Consider the following 25,688-nt stretch of genomic DNA (forward strand, 5'->3'; position numbering starts at 1 on the left):
GGAACACAGGCACTAGAGATGTAATACTACACTTGGGCACAGGTGTGCCAGCTTTACCTCACCCACAGGAAGCGGGTGCATAGGCCTCGAAGTGCGTCGGGTTTCTTCTATCTGTTCCGTGGAGCCTGAAGACAAAGATGCTGCAGGCGGTCGGTCCGGGAGAGATGCAGTGGATCCCAGAGTGGATCGGAGATGTTGAAGACCTGTAAGCAGAGGGGACAGTGTTCACAGTCACTAGCCAGTGACCGGCGTGGCACCAGGTGGGTACCAGGCAATGTCGGGTGCAAACAGGAAGAAAGGTGTAGCTTGTCTCTGCAGCCACGTGGTCCCTGGAGGTCGACGACGTCCAGGAGTCGGTTCACGAGCTGTCCCACGCAGGCTCTCGCTGTCGGCGGTGTCGGCGACTTGATCGAAGCAAACAGGCCTTGGCAAAAGCAATTGTTGTAGGAGATGAAATAAGCTGATGGTTCTGACCAGCCAGGTCAGAAGGACTGCTCCTTTGGAGGGGAGCAAGGGCCAGTCTGGAGCAACCAGACCAGCGGTGTATTTTGTAGAGTTCGTCGCCAAGATGGCTACTAGCCAGCGGGCCAGCAACCGGTTAGGCGCGTCGAGTGGCAAAATGCAGAAGGGCCCCACGCAGATCGTGGAGATGCTGGAGGGCTCACCTTTGGTGCAGATGCTGCTCGGGTGTTGGGCTTCTCAGATCCCAAAGCACAACTTGGAGGGAGCCTCGGTTGTTGCACTTGTCAGCTTGTCGTGGTCGTTTCAAGATGGCTGGCTCCACGTGTCTCGGTGCCTCCACGGGTCTCCTCTTTTCAGGGACTGTGGATCGGGCGGTGAGAGGTCTGGAGGTCCAGGTCTTGTCAGTTTCTGGGCTCGGGCTCCGGCGGGAGGCGGCGGCAAAGCAGACGTTGATTCGCTGGATGGTGCTTGGGTTAGCAAGGTGGTCACTCCCTGACCACAGGGGCGATTGGCTTCAGTCCTCTGTGCAGCAGAGCGTCGAAGTTCCCGTCTTCTTCTTAGTGTTAAGTTGATTCCAGGATGTCTGAAGTCTTAGGACACAGCTCCTACCTTTAAGCGGATTCTAGGGGCCGGACTACCTGCTAGGTCCCTCCCTATGGGTGGGACCAGGAAGGGGGGTGGTTACACCCCCAATCCTTTGTCCAGCTCGCCCCAGGCCCGGGACTGGTGTGCCCCAGGACCGGTTTGAACTGGCATATGCACCGAGGCTCCTTGTGAGCCACAGGCATGTCTGGTTTCTTTCAAGCCCTACCTGACCAATACACAAAATCCTGTCTGGGGTGGTGCACGCACCTCCCCTGGCAGGAAACCCTTTGTCCACACCTCCCAAGCTGGAAGGACTCCCAGCAGCAGGAGGGCAGACTTGTGTCTGTGGTGGCAGCATCCATTTTGTGGAGCTGAGGCTATGTCTGATTTTACCCGGGTTTCAGGTACTGTACATGTCGTGTCCCTCTAGAAGGGTGGAATGCTAACCCCGTCGCCAGAATTGGCGAGGGGTTAGTATTCCAATTCGTATGACACCTTACTCGACATGTTTTGATAAAGCCAAACCAAAGATAGCATTTAACCGCGAGGTTCATAATGCACTTAAGAGTATATGGTATGACGATATCTGGAAACAGTAGAAGGAAGTTGTTCCGACCACTGCAGACAGGCTCAGCTCATGCCAGAGCACCATCTCACATGGAACCAAGCACTCTGCCTTCAGGATTGCTAAGGCCTGCCATAGGAGTGACTTATAGGTTACCAGGTGTCCCATTTAAGGTTAGGTATAGGTATACTACACCTAAGTAAGAGGTGATTACACCAACTTACCCCAGCTGAGTGATCAGCCAGTTGTGTCAAATTGTTAGGCCAAGCCTGGGGTGGCATAATACATGCTTCAGCCCCTGGCAGGCCTTGGGTACACCAATGCCCTGGGTACCTAGTGTACACTGGTACAGGGGCTGACAGGGTGATCCACTTCCAATTGGTTATGCACCTAGGGTGCATAGTTTTAATTTAGTAGAGAGAACAGCAGGCTGGGGGTCTGATTGGCAGGCCCACAGCCTCAATATGTCAAAAACCAGTGAAGCAAAAAGCAAAAATTTGGGGTGACCATAGGATAGCAGACCCTACTCTCCTACAAAAATACTACGTGACCGCAGCAGCCACTGATAGTGAGATTTGGAGCAGGCGTCGGGCCAGCAGTGCCTTGGACGTTGCATGCGAAAGACAGACCTGCAAAGTGCTTGCTTCCCATAGGATTGGAATTCAACTGTTAGGCAAATTTACAAGAGCGTGATAATCCACCCGCCATTCCCCATGGAATTGCTGTTTTCATTGTCCCCATGACATAGAATGAAGCTACAACATGCCCTTGTTGCTAGGACTCTGTTCCAGGAGCGAAGCAAACCACTAGCTCCATTTTGCTATTCTATCTTCAGATTCACACAGTGCCTCCTCAAGGGACCACGATGAAGCAAAATTATATATCACAGAGTGAAAACAGTGTTTCGGCTCAAGGTGGCAACCTGCAGACTCGTGAACTATAATCTTCGGAACCTGTATTTTTGTCAAATCACCTTCAGTCAAAGCAAACATACCATTTTAGCACCCTTGCAGTGGAATTGAGGATATGCTGGGGAATATCTTAAAAAATGGAATGTATGTAATTGTTTCATATAGCTCAGATTTAGTGCCTAGCAGCACTTGTCAGTGCTGTAAATTTGTTTGGTATAGGATCAAGAAGCCTTTAGTTAAATGCTGCAGAAGATACAAGTTGTGGGTTAGGGGGGCATTTTCCTCTCAGACATTGTTGATGGTTTACATGCAGAGTCATGAATGCTCTTGTAGTGGAGCTTCATAATTTATCTGGGGTGGCGGTCCTTGCGCAATCCTGATGTTTTGCAAACCACTTCAGAGATCGTTTTAAAGGCTGGAAATTCGGTTGCTTTGTCAGATCAGCGCTGAAGGTATTCCAGAGTTTGAATACACTACCCTTGTTTTTGCACCTTTGGATTTTGAGGTTAAATCTTGCATAGATGATCAGATATCCATTGCATGACCTATGCTTAATGCCAGACGTTCAGTGGGGTGGCTATTTCTGGATGTCATTTTTCTCAAGGACCCCAAATGATTTTGTAGCAGTAGTTCCCTTCTTTCAGACACTAACCGGGCAGCATGTGCAGTTTTGCTGCTGAATGTACAGGAGAACGAATGCCTTTCTGGTCTTATATGTAAATTGTTGCAGGAAAATATTGTATAAGCAAACATCATGGTATACATACTTAGCGTCATCACCTGGCTATCGGTTTCCTGTAAAGCCTAATTACATGAATGACACTTAGGCCAAAACACAATTCATACCCCTGGGTGCCATACCATGAAGTGGTGGTGGACAGTCACTAGTAAGGAGGTGGGATGGAAACTTAAAAGTTGCTAAAAAGCTCATCCCAAATGTTAACTAGTTATCACCTCACAAGAAGTCATCAGGTATAAAATTCTCTGACTCCTTTCCTCATGTATGCTGAAGGTCTGGTGAGGATGGGCTCTAGAGCACAGAGTCAATGTCCCAAAATAGTCCAGCTTTTGAAAACCTCGGGTCAGGTCCACCCTCCAGCAGGATCCCTGTCTGGGTCTTTTCGTAGGAATATCTTTATTCTTTCCTACTTCAAATACCAGACGGTAGTTCCAAGGCTCCACTGGGCTGCCAAAAGGCAACCTGCGTACAAACTCGTTGCTCGGTTGCAGGCTGACAGTAAGTGGCTACTCCACCGCAAGAGCACTCCAGTCATCTCACTGTGGGCACTCACTCTGGAATCCTCCCAAGTGCACCAACTAAGTCATCCCTCCTTCCATCCAGGTAATACCTGGTCTTCACCTGGGCTCAGGAATGATCACTGCACAGAGTACTACAGTTCTACTACTGCAAACACCCTCTGCATGCCTCAGAAGCTCTGTGGGGAAAACCTTCCTAGACACTGTGCAAAGTAGTTTGAATTTTATTCTCTGTTCAACTTTTAGGACATTTGTGAGGTTAGACATTTTCCTTAGGCCAATGTAAAATCTATTTCATCGAGGTTGCAATTTCTCACTTTGGTGTCTGCCATAAATTAAGATGCAGAAATGTAGCCAGGAGAGCACTGGTGTCTGATGTAGTAGTGGTAATAAAGATTTGCTTTTCACTCTAAAATAACAAGTAGGCCAGAAGGAGATTTGCAAGTTAGCTATCAGCAGATTAGATGACAGTGCTCTTGATGGAACAGCCTTTGATAAGACGTATATGCCAAAACCAGTGGTGGCTGGCATATGAATCGAGGGTGGCGGGCAGACGGGAGGCACAAAAAATAGAAGAAACCAAACTTCCCTTCCTTTCTTCGCGACGTCCTTCTCCTTCGGGTGTCTTTGGGAAGCCCTTGATGCAGGAAACTACCCTAACCAATTCTGGCACTGCTTTCACAGCATGAAAGCAGTGCCAGGATTGGATAGAGCAGGCTCTTCCAGTGCTTCTGAGAGCCCTAGAGGCCTACACTTTTTCGACCCTAGCTGTCTAAGACAGCTACGTTAGAAAACGTTCAAATGCGCATGTCCGGCTGGCCATTCCAAGATTCCAACGCTGGCCCTGCCCCGTCCTGAAACTTAGTTTAGTACGGTTTGCTGAAAAATAAACCGGTAATAAATAAACTTTTATGCTTTTTTATTTTTCAGCTCAGGGGCTTGTGGGGCGACGCTCCTCCGCTGAAATGGAGGAGCCGCCCCTAGCCAAAACCATTTCTTCTCTTCTGACCAGTAGCGGTCCATGGAGGGAGTTTGGTGGGGCAGTGAGGTGGGGCGGGGGAGGGGCAGGGTGGGGAAATGTAAACACCGGAATATGGATGAACACATTTAAATAAATAAAACGAATTTTGTTGCGCGCGCTGCACCGCTACTGCTTCTGACTTTACCACACCAACAGTTAAGCCCCATCACAGTTCATCTGCCTTAAGTTTAAAGACCCAACGATATTTTCACCTGACACAGTTTCTTGGAAACAATATAGAATTGGAATTTTGAAAACAGAACAACTGTAACAATACCTCCTGATCATTTATGGGAAAGTAATAAAAGTAGAAACATTATTGAAGCTGTCTGGTAACAAAGTGGGCTGGTCCATGTGCTGTGTTTGAGCTGCTATCATTTATTGAAGTAAAAAGATGGGTTGAAATTTCATACCTCAGGCATTGTCTTTGCCCATTTTCCACACCATGCCCCTGTCTAAGCTACACCTAATTCATAACTTTACTTGAAAGTCTTAGGACAACCTACTCGGAGCCATGAACTAGCATAAAATAGTCCTGTCTCAAAAAATGCTCTTATTTCCTAAATATGAGACATGTTTGTGCCATTTGTGCCTACTAAGTAGTTCAGTTGCATCCGAGGGTGGGCAGTAGTTTCCTGGGCAGTGAACCCAGTGAAGTTTCGATACAAGCAGAAAGGAATGGATGTTTTTCTTCATAGCTCACCAGGGCATATGGTATTGGCAAACTACTGAACAGAAACTATTATCGCTATTTTGTCAAGGATTGTGCAGTTTTTAAAAAAATTGGAGCTGAGATCATTTCTGTTCAATTCTGGGTGTCAAGTATTTCCAACAGATATTGACCGGGACTTTATCTAAAGCAACTGTTTGTTGTTATGTTTTAATGATCAATCGTAGCCGTGTGTAGACCTTGAACCATGCCTACAGACATAAGTGATGTTTTAAATGTGGACCACTCACAAGTTATTTTAAATGAATGGGCAAATACATTGCAGCCTCCTGCTTTTTAGTTGATCACTTCCTGTCCTGCAGTATGCTAAGGATTGTACAATATAATTTGCTAATTCTTCTCTGTCTGTCTATTGGTTGCTACCCGCCCGCCCCTTTCCCAACCCCTGTCTCCATGTGCAGTGTTGGATAAGAACTTGGTGGCCAGTTGCAAGGACTCCATTGGCTGGATGTTTTCCAAGTTGGACTCGAACAGTGACCTGTTCCTTGACCAGGCAGAGTTGTCCTCTATCAACCTGGACAAGTACGAGATTTGCATCCGGCCTTTCTTCAACTCCTGCGACACCTACAAGGATGGCCAGGTCTCGACTGCCGAGTGGTGCTTCTGCTTCTGGAGAGAGAGTACGTGAGAGACCTCCATTATTTACTGAACATTACACACATCCTAAACTTGGTTATTTTTGCTTTAATCCGCAACAACTCTTCGTATGCATTTTTGTACACCTTTTATCGTTTATTTAGGAAACATGCAAACACTTCATTGACATGCCACAGGGATTTTTCAAATATAACTGATGAAATGTAGACCTTTGAGATAATCCTAAAAGGAACTCAAGTCACTACTAACATAACCAGATTAGGCAGTATCTTAAAGCTCAAATAAAAAGAACTGGAGTGGTAGTGAGAGTGAAAGTTGAAAGAGGAATTAAAGAGAGGAGGGTACTTAAAGAGAGGAATAGCATAAAACAGGGTCGATTCATACCTAAATTCTCAGTCGCAGAACAGTGGCAATCTACTTTTCTCAGTATGGATATGACATTTTTGAAGGTCAATATGTAAATTACGATATCGTGACATACAACCCCTGGGGATAGGTCTAGGAGTAGGGGAGCATATTTCATCATCCTTTCAAAGTACTCTGGCCTCAGAATCTTTTTTATTTATAGAGCGAAAACGCACACTGAATAAGTGCATTGTACCTCTATTCATTTCCCCTTTGTTGTGATATTTCGCCTCTTTTAATTCGACTTAAATCCTGCTCTGTGCTTTGCAAAGTACAACGAATTCCATAAAGGGTTAAACCTAATAGGCCTGCATGAAACTATTTCTGATACAGCATTGATGTATTTACATTCTCTTGGGAGGTGCATTTTCAATATCATTTGTTTCCTTACACTAGTGACTGCGACAAGCCCGATAACAGCTTCAACTGCTCAAAATTATGCGCATGTGCATTTATACAATAGATACAAATATCATCACACCGCAGGGCACACATCCGTGACATGACGTCGCAAGCTTAGCATACAAAATCTCAACACGCAACCTACCAATACTCACTCCTCCGCAACGGCAAACTCCTTTAAACCTGTTGCAACACCGCCAATCTTCGAACTGGGCAATAGATTTTAAGGTCATGGAAAGGGCTTTGGCGACTCCTAATTTCTTCCAGGTTATTCTAACTCCCTACACTTTAGTGACAAACTATACTCTGATCACTATCTCTTGATGGAGCGGAGGTATTTGAACCTCAATCTCTTGGTAAAATCATCAGACAGAATCCCCCACTAGTCATATGGTCCTTTCTTTAGCTGTTGACTTGAAGCATTGAGAGGGAGCTAACATTAGAAATACATTTCAAATGCAGTGAACTTCAAAAAAGGCTTCACAATGACGACAAACAGAATGATATTCTGACCATAAGGGTTTATTTGCTATTAGTCAATCATCAATCAACAAATTAGTCCATGGTTCAGGAAGTATTTTATTATAGCCATAATATTCAGGTGCTCAAGTATTCCAAATGTAAGTTTTATGAATTTCAGGATATTAAAGAAGAATATGTAAAGAATGCAAAATATCCAAATGATGTGTTCCATAAAGAAACCCACACTGTCTAAATTAAAAAATAAAGAGAGACTCAGGGATTTCACAAAGGGAAGGGAATAAGGTGTCAGCATCATGTGAACCTCAGTAGAGGTTCAGAGAAAGACGAAAGAGTGTCTAAGCATAAAGATTTTCACTTGGGGGAAAAACTCAACACAGAGGTCTGTTCTTTTCTAAGTCCGGGTAAAGTCTGACTGATACTAACTATGGAACACTAATTGAAATCACTGTCTAAGGTTCCAGAACATTCATATCTCGCACCCACATTCCAAGACCAATCCAGTGGCTAAATTTGCCAAGAACTGGTAGCCTCCACAAATTCCCACTCTCACACATTTAGGTACACATCTGCTGGTCTTGAGAGTTTCTTCTTCCTATCATGCTGAGTATGAGGGTCCTCTCACTATCATCTCTTCACGTCTCCTCCCATGCCTCACTATCAGTCTAATACATAACAAAAAACCTTTCCCTAGCTAATGAAGAACCCGATAACACGTCTGCAGAGGAAAGAGAAATGGGACACAGGCAAGATTTAATATGTGAAATACTCTGCTAAGGCCCAGAGTCAGGCTAAGTTAACTTCAGAATCAAAATGGATGCACATTACCGTACTAATAATCCTTTGCCCTCGAACAATTATCATTAAACATGAATACATTCAGAAAGTACAATCATATTGATTAATATTCAGTTTAATTTGGTAACACATGATCTTTTCAACTGCCTAAGTAATGACCTACTGCAATCTTGTTAAAAAGAGCACTGATCACTGATTGTTAAACATGCATTTGAATATCTAAATCACACGTAAATGCTTATAAATGATATATAGAAAGTAGACCCTAAATTTACGCTGCTCCAGTGTGGAGTGTACAGTTTTCCAGAGCATTGTTTCTGATTTAGATTTATTAGGACAAGAGCCCAAAATCATAGCGTACGGCAATAAAATGGTCCAATTCTTGTTGGCTTACTCCTGACCATAATATAAATATTGCCAGATAATCCACATTTAATGATATTTTAACTTGATTGCACTTTAATGCGAATGGTTTTATCTTCTTGGATGCTTGTAGTTTTGAAGAGTGTGGTTCTATATGCAAATTAAAAGTTAAAAGCAATGGCAGACATCTTTTTCTCATTCCCGATTCCATTATTAGCCTACAAGATTGGCAGCCACCGATTAACAAAAAATCTTTCAGTTGGTTCAGTTTAGCATGTATTAATCACTCCAATAAGTTTGGACTGAATCTGATTTCACCAAGACCTTTCCCAGAGAAGTCAAACTGACCCATTCAAATGCCTTAGCCACGTCTCTAAGATGAATTACTAGGGACTATTGTGGCTGGCATAGACTTTTTAGGATCACTGGGACATCTTTGCGGGATAAATCCAAGTGATACGTCCTATAGTTCAGTCTCGATGCTAATATTCTTGTTAAAAGGTTTTTGATCTATATTGACCAAACAAATCGGCCTATTTATTTTACGTTTTGTTGCAACTTTGCCTAGGATGACGATCAGGCATATGTTCAATTCAGCTCGTGTTTCGGAGCAGATATGTGTACTCTGACATTATTAGATTGAGACACCAAAAAGGTGCCAATTAATAATAACCAGTTTCTATAACTTATCTGATAGTCCATCGCATCCTAAAGCTTTACCAGACTTAAGTTCCTTGATTTCCTCCCTCACTTCAACCTCCATTATATTCCTCTATTTTCTTTCATTACCTTAGGTTTGGAATAGTCTAGTTTTCCAACCAATTGTCGAATGTTTGAACAAAAACATTTGTGTCTTGTTTGTACAGGTTTTTAAACAAAGAACTTAGGCCCATATTTACAAAGATTTTGTGTTGAGTTTGTGTCGTTTTTTTTTTGACGTAGACCCGACACAAAATCAGTTTTGGTATTTACAAAGCAATGCAAATGTTGATTTGTGTTCCTTTGCAAAATAAAAGAGCACAGCACGGCTTATTGTGCTACCTTATGTTACTTTGCATGAGGGAGGCATTCCATGGTTTGTGCATGGGCGTTCTTGGGTATCCACCCATGGATTTTGATGCAAACCCATATGTACAAAGAGTTGCATCCTGCAGCAAAAATATAAAGAGGAAAATGTCTCCAAAAATATTTTTTGTATAGGAACGTAGCCTAACCTGCATAAAAACGTTCCTGGTCATAATGCTGGCACCCTTACACTGTGGCACAAGGTTGCCTGTGTTGCAGCCTAAAGTGTGCCATTGTAAGGAAAGAACAGAACAGCACAATGTCTTCGAAAAATATGGCTGTGCCTCAGTGCATGAAATGTTTGTTAAATCCAGGCCTAAAAACCTTTGCTATTTTTCTACCTCACCAGTGATTTTGCATAGTTCACCTGTGAATACTCAATAATTGTGTTCCTTGGCCTACCAGATCTAGCTTTCCAAACCAAGATGCTTCATATTTCTCTTCATACTCAGGTTTCTACATGTTATAGCCTCTCCCTTTTGTGCTATTATCTTATCCATTTTTACATGCTCCTCTATCCTTAACAAATATAGTTAATGACTTTGTTGGGTTCCAGAGGCCTTCCCAAGCTGTTCATAAACGCCTTGCCTGTGCTTCACCCCTTTTTATGCTATAAGTGGTTACACTACCTTTAATGTGTGTATTTTAAGCACCACAAATAGTCATCAAACTTGCTGCATCCCTATTTAATCCATTATATTCAGTAATATACTGCTTCATGTAGAGTTCAAATTCAGATCAGATTCTAGTAGAAGTACCCCCCCATCTGTCTATTGGGTTAATCCTATAGAGCTCCACTCAATCCTTCTAATCAACTTTAGAGCGTCATCATCTGACAGATGCTTGAGGAGGTCAATCCCATTTGCCCGCCTTGTCATGTTTTTATGCATAAGAATGTAGTCCAACTTAGCCAAGTTACCATATTTTCTTGTGTACAAGGTATATCCCTCTTTCTACCTCCAAGCAGTCCCCAGATTTCGTAATTTTATCAGCACCTCCGAATCAGACCTGGATTTTCCTATTCTATAGTTTGACCTTAAATTTGACCTATCCAGCCATTTGTCTAGAACCAGCTAGACATTTCCTGCCAGGACAGGACGTACCGAAAGGGAAACTGCACCAATTGTAAGAATAATTTAGTAAATCACCAAAGGTTAGCAAATTGTATCTCTGGCATGACCTATCAGCCCTATAGATCATTTTTATTGCTTATAACCTTAATCTCAATCCCCTGTCTGATCAGTATGTTGAAACCCTTGTATTGTGTTGATGAGTTAAAAATTAAACTGACTCTACCCATGTTGGTGTTAGAAACTGATGTGGCCGTAAACCAGCGAAGTGTGCCTCCTGTAATAAGACACAGTCAACATGTTCACCCTAATATAATTTAGTACTCTCTCTCACTTGTTTTGTACTCTCTCCAACCATTAACATTCTAGAGCCACATTTTATCGAGAGGGGATTTGTCAACCCTGAAAGTTCCCATTAGCTATTTCAAAAACACTGCAGTTTTTCAAACTGTCTCCCCTGAAGACTGTTTTTTAAAAGTTTTTGCCCTCTGCATCCGACACCCTACCCACTACTCCCTTCCATAGTGACCTTTTCCTACTCTCCATTCGTAGGGCATCCCAAGTCCAATTGATGCCCATATAGGATGCCTTGGGGTTCTATCTTCACCTAGAGAATTCCCACCACTTTTCTTTTTTTCTTTTTTGGAAGTGAGTTTCATAAGTATAAAATTAATCTCCCGATTTTGTGACAATATCTTGTGATCCTGGTGAATGTCTACTTATTAAACTTCGAAATTTGTTCAGCCATTCCAAAATACTGCTAGACTGATATACTAAGCTATACCTTTATCAAAAGGCAGGTGTCTATAAACAAATTATTATTCAACAGCAGAAAGTCTCCAATAGATTAGCTAAAGGTGCAGTAATTCTAGTACCATGCCATAGAGTTAGCATCAAACATGCAATAGCACAAGACAATACCAGATATCCCTGTTGAGTCTATAGCACAATACTGCAATGCTAGAGACTGGGACTAGATGTCCTTTTTTTTTTTTTTATTGAGCAGAGCAAGAGGTACAAAAAAACATTGCAAAATACAATTAGCATTCATATCATAGATAATATGGCTATTAAGATATAATAGTACAAAGAAAAAGAAGCACTAGTAGAAAGTGCGATGTGCCTAGTGCAAAACAGCAAAAGTATGCATATACGCAATAACCACTAAAGTGCAAGTGCTAAGCATGAATAGTTGCGATAGTATTGCAATGAAGAACATTCATTAGCATATAAAAATCGATACAAAAACATACATTGAAACAATTCACCACTTCAATAGTATAAAATCTATAAAGTGCTGAATGCGTTCTTAATGCAAGCCAATCAAGACAGGAATTCACTTCCAATCGAAAGTGCAGTGTGCCATGTACAAACAGCAAAAATACAATACTCCAAACCACTAAAGTGCAAGTGCGAAACATAACTAATTACGGAAGTATTGCGATCAAGGGAATTCAATAGCATAAAAACATCAAAAGAAAACAAGTTTCAAAATGATTCACCACTTCCAGTATTTGAAATATAATTACTAAAAAGTGCTAATGCATTCTTGGCAGGCAATCAAAAAGGAGATTCACTTTCATATAGAGATCGAATATGGAGAAGACAACTGGGTATATCACTTCCAAAATTGCATTTTCTATTAAGTCTTCTCCAGTATTTCAAAAAACTTCCAATTTCGCTCATATTCTTTTACTGCTCCTACCCTCCTAGCATAGGCCTCCTCAAAATTTTTAACCCTTTTCATTTTATTAATCCATTTCAAATGAGAGGGGCCTTCATTAGATCTCCAGTTTTGCAAGATTAATGAGCGTGCTACCGCACTAGCGATAAAAATAAAAACTCTTTCTGGGTTAGACAGTTGTAAGCCTCCCTTGCAATAGCCAAATAGTACAGTCTCTGCTGCGATCAGGATTCTATTTCCGGTTGCGCACTCGATGTCTAGAAAGAAGGCTTCCCAAAAGGACCTCAGACCGGGACATACAAAAAAAATATGGTGCCAACCACCTTCCCCAGATTTGGAACACCGAAAGCACTTATCTTCTACGTCTGGAAACCTTTTACTTAGAGTAGAAGGTGTTAGATAGGCCAGCCACCTTGAAAGAAAAGCCATCCTCTTATAATTGGCAGCACGCAATGCTCTGCCACCTGAGTGGCTGATCCACTCTCACTCCCTTTTGGATAAACTGCAGTCGGTCTCCCGATTTATTTTTTCCAAATGGTTCTGGATCAAAGAAGGATGTTTTATTTTACGTAGAAACTTATACCAGTTGCCTATTCCTCGTAGTTTGGCTCCATAAAGGGCAGCTGTCAAGTGATTGGGAGATTCGGTTATACCACCATTACTTCTCAACCAGGAGACTAACCGCAGATATTCAAAAAAGGCCGGTTTCCGATGGGTCCCTATCCTGGCCGATATTTCCTGCCAGGAAATCAGCCTATTCTGTACTATGAAATGTCTCAGTTCGGTTAATCCAGAATTCTCCCAAGCATTAATATGACTAGCTTGTATCTGGAAACCGAGGCTGGCACATTCTCTTATATTGAGATATTGAAAGCCCATCAGATTCATGTCCCTAAAGATAGCCTGAAGTCTAAAAAGGGAGTCCTTTATAGTTTTATACCGAGTTTTTTTGGGAAGCTTAGCAGTTTTTAAAAACACTGGAGTGGATGAACCAATTTCTAGCAACATTCTATCGATAAAAAAAGTATCTCTACAAGAGCAAGATCCTAACAGCCCAGATACTAAATCAAGAAGGGCAGCTTCATAATATGATCTTACATGTGGGAGCGCAAGTCCCCCCATATCTATTGGTAATTGTAAGGTGTTCAGTTTAACTCTGGGGGCTTTCTTCTCCCAAAAAAATTGTCTAAAAAGCATATCCATTTCCCTAAAAAATACCTGATTGATTTTGATAGGAACATTGGAGAATAGGAAGATCAATAGAGGTAGTATAGACATTTTGATTAATGATACTCGCCCTACTATTGATAAAGGAAGCAATGACCATTGATCCAATAATTTGGTTATTTTTGTCTTCATCCTTACATAATTTAGATCAAATAATTGAGAAAACTATGAGGAAACATAAATCCCGAGATATCTTATGGGGTCAGTTCTAGATGCCTGGAGTTTTAAAGAACAGGGAAATTCGTCGATATCCGCGTTCATGGCGAGAACTTCTGTTTTGTTTGCGTTGATTTTGTAGCCGCCTATTCTTTCGAACTGAGAAAATTCTCCCAAGAACTCCTCGAAATTGATCCTATTCGGGGCCAGGTATAAAATAATATAATCGGCAAATAGTTTAAGTTTAGGCATATCAAGAATTGGTGGGTTGATAGCAGCATTGTTTCGGATTCTTAAAACCAGGGGTTCTATAAAAAAAGTAAAAAGTAAAGGAGAGATACGAATTCATATCATCGGGATTTTTATCTTTTTTAACGAATGAGACAATAATCGCTTCTTTAAATTCACACGGGACCTGGCCTCCTTCTCTTATAAAATTAAACAAGTTTCTCAGAGGAACAAGTAATTCTTCTGAAAAAACTTTAAAAAACTCAATTGGAAAACCGTCTTGCCCACAAGCTTTAGATCCCGCAGTTGATTTAATAGCTGCTAAAATTTCACCTGCCTCAACTTGATTTTCTAAATTGAGGACCCGCTCCGAGGATAGTTGAGGGAGATCTAAAGTTGAGAAATACTCTTCAATCGAGTTTTTCTGTATTTTATATTCAGTGGAGCATAACCGGCATAATGATCCAAGAAGAGTTGGGCAATTCTGGAGCTATCGACTACTTCCAAACCAGTAGAGGGATCAGATATTTTTATTATTGAGGCTGATTCCTGTTTCTTCCTTGTAGAATTTGCCAGGAGTTTGCCGATCAATTGGCTCTCCTCATAGACCCTCTGTTGGAATAATTGGGAGTTGCAAACCTCTTCGATGGTAAAGAAATCTTTCAATGCCATTTTTGCCTGGTCATATTTATTGGGAAGGGACTGCAGTTGAAGGGCATACTCCTGCTCAAGTTCTAGCTGTAATTGAGCTATCTTATCCCTTCGATCCTTATATTGGGCAGTTGTGAAAGCTATTATTAGACCCCGAGCTGTCGTTTTAAAACCACCCCAAACAGAAAAGGGGGAAGCAGTATTTTCGTTAATCCGAAAGTATTCCCCAATCCAGACCCTGAAATCCTTTACCCATTCCTCATTCTGCAATAGGAAACGATCCAGCTGCCACCTGGGTCGTTCCCTATTCTCTCCATTGATTTTAATCTCCAGATTAATATAAGCGTGATCAGAAAAGGGGTTACATCCTATGCCTGCTTCAACAATCTGGAGGGACCTGGAGCTAAGGAATAAATCAATTCTGGATGCGGTTTGAAAGCGATGTGAGTAAAAAGTAAAAAATTCTCTCTCCGCATTCCTTTCCCTCCAGCCATCCACCAATTGGAAGCCCTTAATAATAGCTTCCAAAGCTGTTTTGGTGCTCGGTTTTAATTGTCTCCTCTGTTTATTTGACGTATCTTTTCTTGGATCCAGTATAAAATTAAAATCTCCTCCAAGTATCATCTGCCCCGGGGCACCAGATAATAAAGTGTATATTTGGATCAATGGAGCCTCATCATCAGCTATCGGGCCGTAGTAATTAATTAAATTAAGCCTCTTCCCATATAGCTTTACTGCAACCCATATCCATCTCCCCTGCGGATCTCTATGAACTTCTACAACCTCCCAAGAAAGTTTATTTGAGAGATAAATTGCGACCCCCCTCGCTGCTGAACCTGAGGATGCAAAGAATACTTTCGAGAAAGTTCTGGGTATAAACAGCTTGGGGGAGTTAGACTTAAGATGGGTTTCTTGAAGGAAAGGGATTTGAGGGCTTAATGAAGTTAGCCATCTAATTAAAGCACCATACTTTTTTTAATTCAGTATGCCGTTTACATTGGCTGATAGAATCTTGCATCTATTTAATTCCCTAGCCATCTATCCGTCTATTCATGACCAATTTTCTACCTTGCCTTTCGATATACATTCTGATCATAACCTTATTCCAAAAACCTCTTGCTCTATCTTTTCCCCCTGTGCCAAAAGTGGACACTCGACGCCCCCAGCCCCACCCACCCCTAGAAAAAGAAAACCCCTCCCTAGAATGTGGAATGTCCCCTACCAACCCCGCTAGCCACATTACTACCCACCCTGCAACACCCTGGGGTGTCTTGACTTGACTAGATGTCCTTGTTGACAATGAATTCCTCTTCTGCAACAGCATAAATGGAAATAGCATATATTTATTATTAAATTATTTTCTAATGGTTCATGAAAACCTTAATATACAAAACGTTATTTGCAAAAACAATAAAAAAATGAAGACAAGATCCTCTTTACAGAAACATATCTATTTCTTCACTTTTTCTGATGCAGGGATTACTGACTTAGAAAGTGGAGAAGTTGTGAGTATAATATTTGCTGCATGTTTTCTTTTTTGCAGACAAAGTAAAAAGAAAATAGTCACTCATATCAGCTCAGTTCTCAGTGGAATTTGCATCCAGCACAACAACCTTCACAGGAGTAGCTGTTTGTGAGCCTAATGAAGGATGGAAGGAGAGCCAACCTCTTTCATAGAAGGGTAGTGCAGGCAAGGCATTTGCAGAACATCTACAGACCCACAACTCCCTTTACAATATCTGCAGACCCAGAATCGGTTGACCAAACCAGAATCCTTAATTTTCATTCATCAGGAAAAATAAATTTGTAAATAGTATTAAGCATTAATCAATGTTTCTTCTTCTTTTACTGTCTTATTATTTTTAGGAAAGCATATTTTGTATAAAGCCTTCCCTGCCACTGAAGGAGCCTTAATTTTCCCTGTTAGTATTTATTTGCTTATAACCCATGAAATCAATCAATGTGCTAGAATGCTCTGAATGGGGTGTAACAGCAAGGGACATAAATAAAAGACTGTTTTAGTTTAGAATCTTTTTTGGTATCTGTTTTGGTTAGCTAGCTCAAGATATAATTTATCTTTACCACAGTGATCTTCAGGGGAAGATATTTAAGAAGATGGTTAAAAAAGGAGGGAAAGCCATATATGCACAGAAGAGAAAGTGTAGGCACCGCATTGGTAGACCCCTTGCAGCCTCATTATTCTCTGTACATTAGCTGCATACCTAGAACCAATTGCAGTATACAAAAATAATTTTGCACTCTCCCAGGAAATTTACATTCCTTAATTGTATTAAGTACAAATAAAGATTTTCAGCTTTTAATGCCTTTTTGATTTTGTAAAAGACCATAGTGCATTAAGACTATCCTAAAATTCAAGGCGTCATAATTGTTTCATATTAGCATCCAATAAGTAAAATTACTAAAATTATGGAATACTCTTAAATGAAGGAAATTAAAGAATACTTAGTTCAGAAGGGGTTGCAAAGATTAACAAAGTGACAAGTCTCTTTTACTAAATGTTTTCTTTTTACAATCCTCACAAGAGTGACAGTTTTACAAACATAATGAAAGAAGGAAGGACAATGCAGGTGAAATCTGAAAATTCTACAGTACTTTGTAGATTTTCTACTTTCATAGACTCCTTTGCATAACCTGAAGCACAGCTGTTTCCTTCCTATGGAAATAATACTTTGCTTAATAAGTTCATGTAGAAGGAAAGGTTTTCACATTTTGCTTCCTTATTGTTTTTGTGGAAGAATATGATGTATATAGACCCCTTAATATGGAAGGAGTGTAAATTAACCCTTGTTAATAATCCTTGTTTATAATTTATGCATTGTGAGACTAAAGAAAGCTTATTTTTCGAAAGCTCACTTGCGTAGGGGTATAACAAATAGGAGGTTTATATTTTAAATTATGTGGAAAATGACAACAATTTTAGAGTTAGGCATGTAGGACATTTTTGTTGCACCAGCATAATCTTATCTTATTCCTGAACTTTGCGTTACACAAAATATGCATAATTGTAACCATTTTGCATTATACGAAATTACTTGAATTTTCTTACCAAGGGAGACTGTTTCAAGTATAAAATGTAATTCTGTCAAACATTTTCTTCCACACAAGACATATTTTTTCTTGAACCCATCTCCTGGCAGTATCTCATGTGAATTTTCTGTGTGAGGTACACCCTAGCAGAGACATGTAGCTTGAAATACTGCCAAAACATATTTCACATACAACACTTAATTTTTAAAAGTCACACATATCATGCAAAAAAGTTCACAACATTTGCATAATCCTAATTCAGAGAAAGTAAGAGTTTTATTTTTCTACATCAGAATTTGTTGTGATGTAATTATATATTTGGATTATTTAAGGTTTTAGTTCAGAATTATGTTAAAAGTATGGTAGCATTTTTTATTTGTTCTAAATTTAAAATAAATATGTAACATTAGTTTACAAAAATATATGACATAAAAATATTGTTACAAATTCATTATAAACTTTAAGAAATGTTTTTAATGTTCCCTTTGCTTCATCATGGGGAGTGCTTCACCCCGATTGTGGAGTCTCCTGATGGTAAAGTATGGGAAAAAGTAAAAATGTTTATTTAACTGAAAAAATAGTAACAATATTTTGAGTTAAATATTAATGTTAACTATTTTAATTTGTTTATTTGTAATGTAGAACACAATTGAAATTGTTATAACACTAGTAACGTAATTCTAAATTTTTAATTTATTTAAATGGTTTAAATTAAATTAAATGTATTTTTCTGAAGTTTAAATTAAAAAATAAATTCACACCCAAAGTAAGAAAAATATTATGCAGTCATAATTATTACAAGTGATGTATAGAACTAATTAAAAATAATAACATTATATTGTTATAAAAGTTAATGTTAAATTAATTTATAAATTCCGTAAGTTCTTAAAATATGCTATAATTAAATAACAAGTATGTTTTATTTTTTAATATTTCTAGCATTACATTTAATTTAATTATAGTTTTAATTATTTTAAATAATTTAACTTCATTTAACATTATTTCCTATGGGGTTTTATTTTAAGTCCAGACCACAATTATTTTCTATGGAAGAGTGTTGCAGTACCAGTGGTTCGTGATTAGCAATGTGCTTACTCTTGTGTGGGTGGGTGCACAATCCTTGAAAAAGCCCTCCCTAAACCCCTCCTTATTTCTCCTTATACTCCTACCATTTAGTAGTAAGTATGCCTCTTTTCCAGTCACTCCCCTTGGAATCTCTCACATTTACTACTAACTAGTAAACTTGCATGTATGGGGATCTTCCCGTAAAAAAAAGTAGCACAGGTGCAGTGGTGGCAGCCTACCATGTAGTGATCAGCAGGAGTGAACAATCCTTTTTACCTGTGTCACTGGAGTGAGGTCTACAGACCCACTCATGAAATGTTCTGCTGCTGTGTGCTTAATTCACCCTTGCCCTACATCAAGTTAGTATGTAGCATTGTACAGCACACATGTGGTTGCATGCATGTGCTGAGTGTATGTGTGCCTGTGAGTGGTACAGCTCCTTGGTTCCATTTTGGGAACTCCAGGGATACCTGGAGGTACATGAGGGGATAGAGGATTCTCCCCAGACAGATTTGTGGCTTGATAAATTTCTGAGAGCGGGGTGGGACACATACTGGAGGAATGAAGAGTCAAGCTCTTCATTGCACATAAAAGCATGCTCTTTGATTCAGAGAGAAGCTACTATGAAAGGGCCTAGGCATATCTTGGAGAGGAGCTGGGGCTGATTAGAGAGTCATAAAATGTATGTCAGGGGCCCTTAAATAACACGTTGATGCAAATATCAGTGTGTGAAGACTTTCAAGAGTGAACCTCTAGTCACTCTCATGGCCTGTGTATAGTGCTATCAGATTTGGAATCACTCTGCTGTGACAGACTTCTTTTTTTAGGCAGTGCGGGGCAGAGGAATGGACCGTTCAAAAGGGAGCTGACCCCTAGCACAAACTTTAAAGGCTCAGATGTTAAGAGCCTGGCTTGGATGTCGGTCGGTAAGCCTCCTATGACTCATCAGAGGCTTACCAACTGACATCCTTGGTTTCAACTCCGACAGCCATATTTCAATGATGGTGGTTGGAGTCCAAACCGACCGGACAGTCCAACTGGCTTCCGACAGGCTCAAGGAGCCCGTCGGCCAGTCGGAAAGTACACATAACCCTGTAGGTGAGTGTTTCTGTAGTCGGGAATATGATGTTGATTTCCGACAGCCTTTCCATACTGGCCTTTCCGACATGGCAAGGCTTTCAGAAAGCGACTTTGTGGGCCCCTATCTCTCCGTGGGCCTCTGGTTTGGGGCCTGAGGAGCACAATAGCCCCCTGTAAATCCGTGTGGCAGGCATTTACAGAAACTCACATTTCTCTATGGGAGCTTGTGCTGTGGCCGGTTTCTCACCACCGCACAAGCTCCCATAGAGAAATGGGAGTTTGCGACCGCACCATGTGAGGTCACATCGTAATTGCGTGTGTGGAAATTGAGGTTCTGGACTTTCTTAGAGTCCAGAGGTGTCAGGGAAACAACACCCAAAAGACCCCTGAGTTCCTTCCTGCCTTGGTGCACAAATAAACAGAGACACGGGCTTCTCGATGGTGGCGTCAGAGACCAAGGTTTATTTACTGCAGGGACACAGAAGTCGTAGGAACCACACAAAGGCAGAATCTAGGAGACTGTTCAAATTGTATAAAGTGGGTCGCTCCTTAAATACACCAAATGTGTCCTCAGGCAGCATTGTGAAAATATCTTTCATGCCTAGCCCGGTATCCCAAACAAACAATAAACATATACCAAACGATAATTATTTGTAAGTTTCCAGTGTTCGATCAAGTCTTCATGTCAGTATCCATTCTTCGACCGATCCTCCCCATCATAAAAATTGAATCCTCCCCATAGTAAAAGCCCAGAAGGAGAGGAGCAGAGCCAGGTGTGAAAGATAGATAAGTAGGATAAGAGATGCTTGTGGGTCATAATCGGGCATGGCTACTGTCTTCGGCCTCCTAATCGTGATCAGGCCAACTAACACAAGAACCAGTATAGCAGGATTGGCCTCAGGCAAGGGAGATAGCTTCTGCCTAGTCACGCAGCATCAGCTTCCTTGGACTAAAGCTTATGTGTCCTTAACAAGGTGATTCGGCCAGGGTCATTGCTTGTCCATTGACTATGTGAGGGCAAGAAACAAGATGGATGCCGTATCTATAATGGATGCCATGAATTTACAACAGAATGCCCTATTTCTCAGTGAATCCATGCTCGTAGCACAGCGAAAACACTGTCACATACTAAATGGATCATTTACGGTTCACTGGTACCAAAATCGTGTCAGTACTACGATACCGAACACACGGGTTCGGATCGCTACAGAACCTCAGACCATCCTTTTGCCCTTACATAGGCAATAACTTACTCTAGTCAGAATCCATCTCTATATTCATCAGGTCACTGATATGTTGCTGGAGCATTATTCTATCTCATGGCGTATCTCCTAAAACAGGTGGTCTTCTTACGCATGTTGCGGCACAAAGGCCACATAAGGCAGGACCACACTGAACGATGAGACATTATGAGAATAAAAATACCAACACAACACCAATGACTATCAGAACCTTCCATCCCCACGCAGATAACAGATTCCAGAACCATCCCATCAGTGACCAATCACCTTTGTCTACATGAATAGAGTCAGCGATCTTGTGTAACTTAGAAATGGCCTCATATACTGTTGGCGCATTATTTGGGATAAAGACACAGCAACTCGATTGGATCATCTTACATACTCCACCTTGATCTGCAAGTAATACGTCAAGGACCATACGGTTCTGCAACGTCATGAGGCGATCCGCTTGAAGCTCAGCTGTCAGGTTACTAAGGGCACCAGCAGTTTCAGTAATAGTGGATTCAACTACCCCTGTTAGTTGACGCAAGTTCCTACTATTGGCCATGGGCCCCCAGAACGGAAGGAAACCTTTGAAAAAGTCTCCTGCTTCTTGACTAGCTGTATCTTCCTTGTCGAAGACACTTCTCACAACTCTAGTCTTGTGATAATCCGGTGCAGCAGTGTATGTCGGAGGTAATAGTCGGGCAATATAACATGAGCCTGAAAAGTCAGCAGGCAGCCATGTATATGCTCTGTCTTTGCAGACAAAATAGGTACCCTTAGCAGCTAAGAATGCAGGGGAAGACTGTAATGGAAAAACGTACGTTTCAGTACAGTCACTCTTCCCTAGTCGAGCTCTCGGATTCCTCCCATTCCCTTGTAAACAGACCTGACCTTAGTGGGGTATGACCCAAATCGGAGTCGAGCTTTTACGCTTGTTCTCACCCAAACTAATGCCATACTCCGTAGCATTCCAACCCATATAAACTCGTAATTCATCCTTGGGAATAAACGGAATGTTATTGACATCTCTAACCATGTCAGTTATTCCCTTTACCAAGGCTCTATTAGCAGAGTTATACCTAGTGGAATGCGGAGGTCGCGGGGGATAGGTCTCTAGAGCATAGGCGAACATGGTCTGAAATGCCCAAAATGATCCATTATAACTAAAGGGCAGAACCAGATAGGGGATACCCTTGTTCATGGTATGTGGTATCAGACCACACACCCAGCAGTTCGTTGTATTTACTACTAGTTGGTGTTGGTGCAAGAGCTGAATGAAAGTGTTATTTATAAACTCAGAGCGTCGAGCTTGCTCGTGTGCAGGAAAAGGGTGAAAAGAATGAAGAGAAACAACAGTCGGAGAAACAGAAACATGGGGAGGCACTGTAGATGTGACAGGTGCAAAAATCAATTGGATACCAAAAACGATTCCGCCTACCAAAGTTATTAAAACAATCAGAAAGGTCAGAGCGCATTGCATCATGAAACATTTGCTATGCAAAATTTCATACAGTTTTGTCTTACGAGCATTTATGACGTTAGCTCGTCGCAGTTCAGGAAGCTCCATCTTCTACAACCGTTCGCAACGGATGGTTTGTACCTGTTAAAAAATTGCCTCTGTTTACCCTGGGAGTTCCCAAAATAAACAGAAGAAACCGACCTTATGTCTGGCCCCCTGCAAGTTAAAACAAGGCACACGTTACGACCCTACGGCGACCCAGATGGCAAGGCGAGAGAACAACAAAAACGAAAGGACAAAAATTATAGAGCAAACTTCCTGACTGAATGCAATGTGATAAGATCAAAACAGTTTTCAAATGGAAAGGTAATTATGCAATGTTATTGGTTCATAGAATGAGAACGTAGGTTATATCTGTACTTTCCGGGTCTTGTCTGATCTTGAAACAGCTGATCTGCAGGTGCAGTAATGTTCAAATCCACAGGTGGCAAATGTTCACTTTGTACAACACTCTGTTCAGGGTTCAAAGGAACAGTTCCTGGTGCAGTATCAGAGTTCTGTGTTTCAGATCGTTTGTCCGTCATGTACTCTGCATCACTGAAGGGGGTAAGCCTAGGAACAGGTTCTGTCTCGGATACACCAAATCCCTGTCTAACCCAGTTGTCGTAGGGGAGTGGGAGAGGCACACGCTTCGTATGGGTAGCGTGCACCCAATTTTTCCTGCCATCCAGGCGTACAGCAGTTCTTGTGGCCAGGAGCACCTGAAACGGACCCACGAATCTTGGCTGGAGGTTCCGGGTCCGTCCAAAGTTCCGCACCACAACCAGATCACCGGGTTTCAATGTGTGACCTGGACTCTCTGGAAGCTTAGGCAAGGATTCAAATACCTGTTGGTGAATAAGACTCAATTTAGCAGTCAGGTCAAAAAGGTAATCAATCAACATTGGATATTCGATCTGTTTGAACTCCTTGGGCCTAGGGACTCCCCAGACATTAGCAGGGCGACCAAACACAATCTCATATGGGCTAAGCCCTACTCGAGAGTGTACAGTCGCTCTCGTGGACAATAAAGCCAAAGGCAGTGCGTCGGGCCAAGATAAACCAGTGGAAGCTTGGATTTTAGCAAGTTTCAGCTTCAAGGTACCATTGTACCCCTCAACCAAACCTGCTGACTGTGGGTGATTCGCACTATGGAATTTTTGCTTAATTCCCAAACCCGCACACACACTCTGCATAACTTTCCCTACAGACTCACTACCATTGTCCGACCATACAATCCGTGGCATACCATACCTGGGGAAGTACTCTTTGAGAAGGATTTTGGCAGTGGACATAGCAGTGTTATCCTTTAACGGATACGCTTCAATCCATCTTGAAAAAGCACAGACTACCACTAGGACATATTTGAGATTATTACATCTGTCCATGTGGATAAAGTCCAACTGAATCACTTCAAAGGGACAAGAAGGGGGAGCAAAGTGACCAGCTGGGGTTGGGGTTCCCTTGCCAGGATTATGCATAAGGCATACCATGCAATTTTTTACCACTCTCTCCGCACACTTAGTAATTCCATCGTTCTTCCATACTGGAGCTAACATCTTACAGATCCCTTTCGAACTAATGTGCGCCGCTCCATGCGCCATAGTGACTACCACAAGTACATACGCATCAGGTAGCATCCAACGCTGATGCTCAGACAAATCAATCCAACATCCACTCGAATCCATTTTACCCGTTTTCTCCTTCCATGCATTCTTCTCATTTTCAGTTGCTTCATTCTGGATTGCCTTCACACTTTCAATCGTATTCTCACACATTCCTGATTCAGCAATCCATCTTGCAGACATCGCAACGTACATTCGGCTCATCATGTTCTTGGCCGTCTCTTTGGCGACCTCATCAGCAAACGCATTCCCACGGCCAACATCATCCGTAATCTTCCGGTGTGCACTGCATTTCACAATCGCAACTTCATTCGGTAAGGTCAGAGATTCCAACAGGTCATTGACTAACTGTCCATGTTGGATCTTAGTCCCATGGGACGTGAGAAAACCTCTTTCTTTCCACAAGCGACCAAAACTATGTGCTACGCCGAAGGCATACTGGCTGTCAGTAAACACATTCACTCTCTTTCCCTCAGCTAAAACACACGCTCTTGTCAATGCAATTAATTCTGCAGCTTGGGCAGAATTCTGACTCACTCTTGCAGTCTCGACAACCGTACTCAAAGTCGTAACTGCATACGCAGCCGTCACATCACCAGTCTGTAGTTTGAAACACGATCCATCGACATACAAAGTACCATCTGGATCTAGTAACGGAGTATCTTTTAAATCAATCCTACCTTTTGTCTCTTCCTCAGTTCTAAAACAACATTCATGGGGCTCTGAATCACTCGACTCCTGAGTAGTCGGCAACAGCGTTGCTGGATTCAATATGTTGCATCGCTTGATCTGAATGTGACTTGCCAAAAGTGTCAGCTCATAGCCTGATAGTCTAGCACTGGTGAGGTGCTGAGTTTTCGTTCGATTCATGAGTGTATCCACAGCATGTGGAACCATGACTACTAACATGTTGTTCATGACCAATCCAGCAGACTGTCGAATAGACACTGCAGCTGCTGCTGTAGCTCTCAAACAACTTGGCAACGCTCTGGCTACCGGATCTAATGTGGATGAGAAATACGCACAAGGTCGCTGTTTGTCACCAAATTGTTGCGTCAAAACACTCAACGCACAACCCTCTCTTTCATGGACATATAGTGTAAACGGCTTACTGTAGTCAGGAGTACCTAACACAGGAGCTGAGCACAACGCATCACGCAAATCAGAGAAGCTCTGTTGACATTCATCAGACCATGGCAAAGGACTCGGAACACCTTTTCCAGTCAGAGCCACCAACGGCTTTGCCATGAGAGAAAAATTTGGGATCCATTGTCTGCAATATGACGTGATACCCAAAAACGCACGCACTTCTCTCTGTGTGCTTGGTACAGTCATCTGCGAAATTGCTTTGATTCTCTCTGGGGTCAACCTTCTTCCCTCCTTTGACAAAAGATGACCTAAGTAGGTCACTTCTTGGCAACAATATTCTAGTTTAGAAGGTGAAACCTTGTGATGTAAGTCTGATAAATGACGCAGCAAAGAAATTGTA

General features: G+C 41.7%; 1 protein-coding gene across 3 annotated transcripts in view; it reads left to right on the forward strand.

The window, feature by feature from the left end:
* Positions 1 to 25,688, forward strand: part of SPOCK2 (SPARC (osteonectin), cwcv and kazal like domains proteoglycan 2) — a 429,775-nt gene that overhangs the window by 378,098 nt on the left and 25,989 nt on the right. For all 3 annotated transcript variants that reach the window (XM_085603847.1, XM_085603849.1, XM_085603850.1), the window contains exon 7: positions 5,933 to 6,151. In XM_085603847.1, the coding sequence (XP_085459973.1) occupies positions 5,933 to 6,151 (219 nt within the window). The remainder of the gene's footprint in view (positions 1 to 5,932; positions 6,152 to 25,688) is intronic.

The sequence above is a fragment of the Triturus cristatus genome, chromosome 1_2 (assembly GCF_964204655.1).
Source record: "Triturus cristatus chromosome 1_2, aTriCri1.1, whole genome shotgun sequence".
In the NCBI taxonomy this organism is placed as follows: Eukaryota; Metazoa; Chordata; class Amphibia; order Caudata; family Salamandridae; genus Triturus; species Triturus cristatus.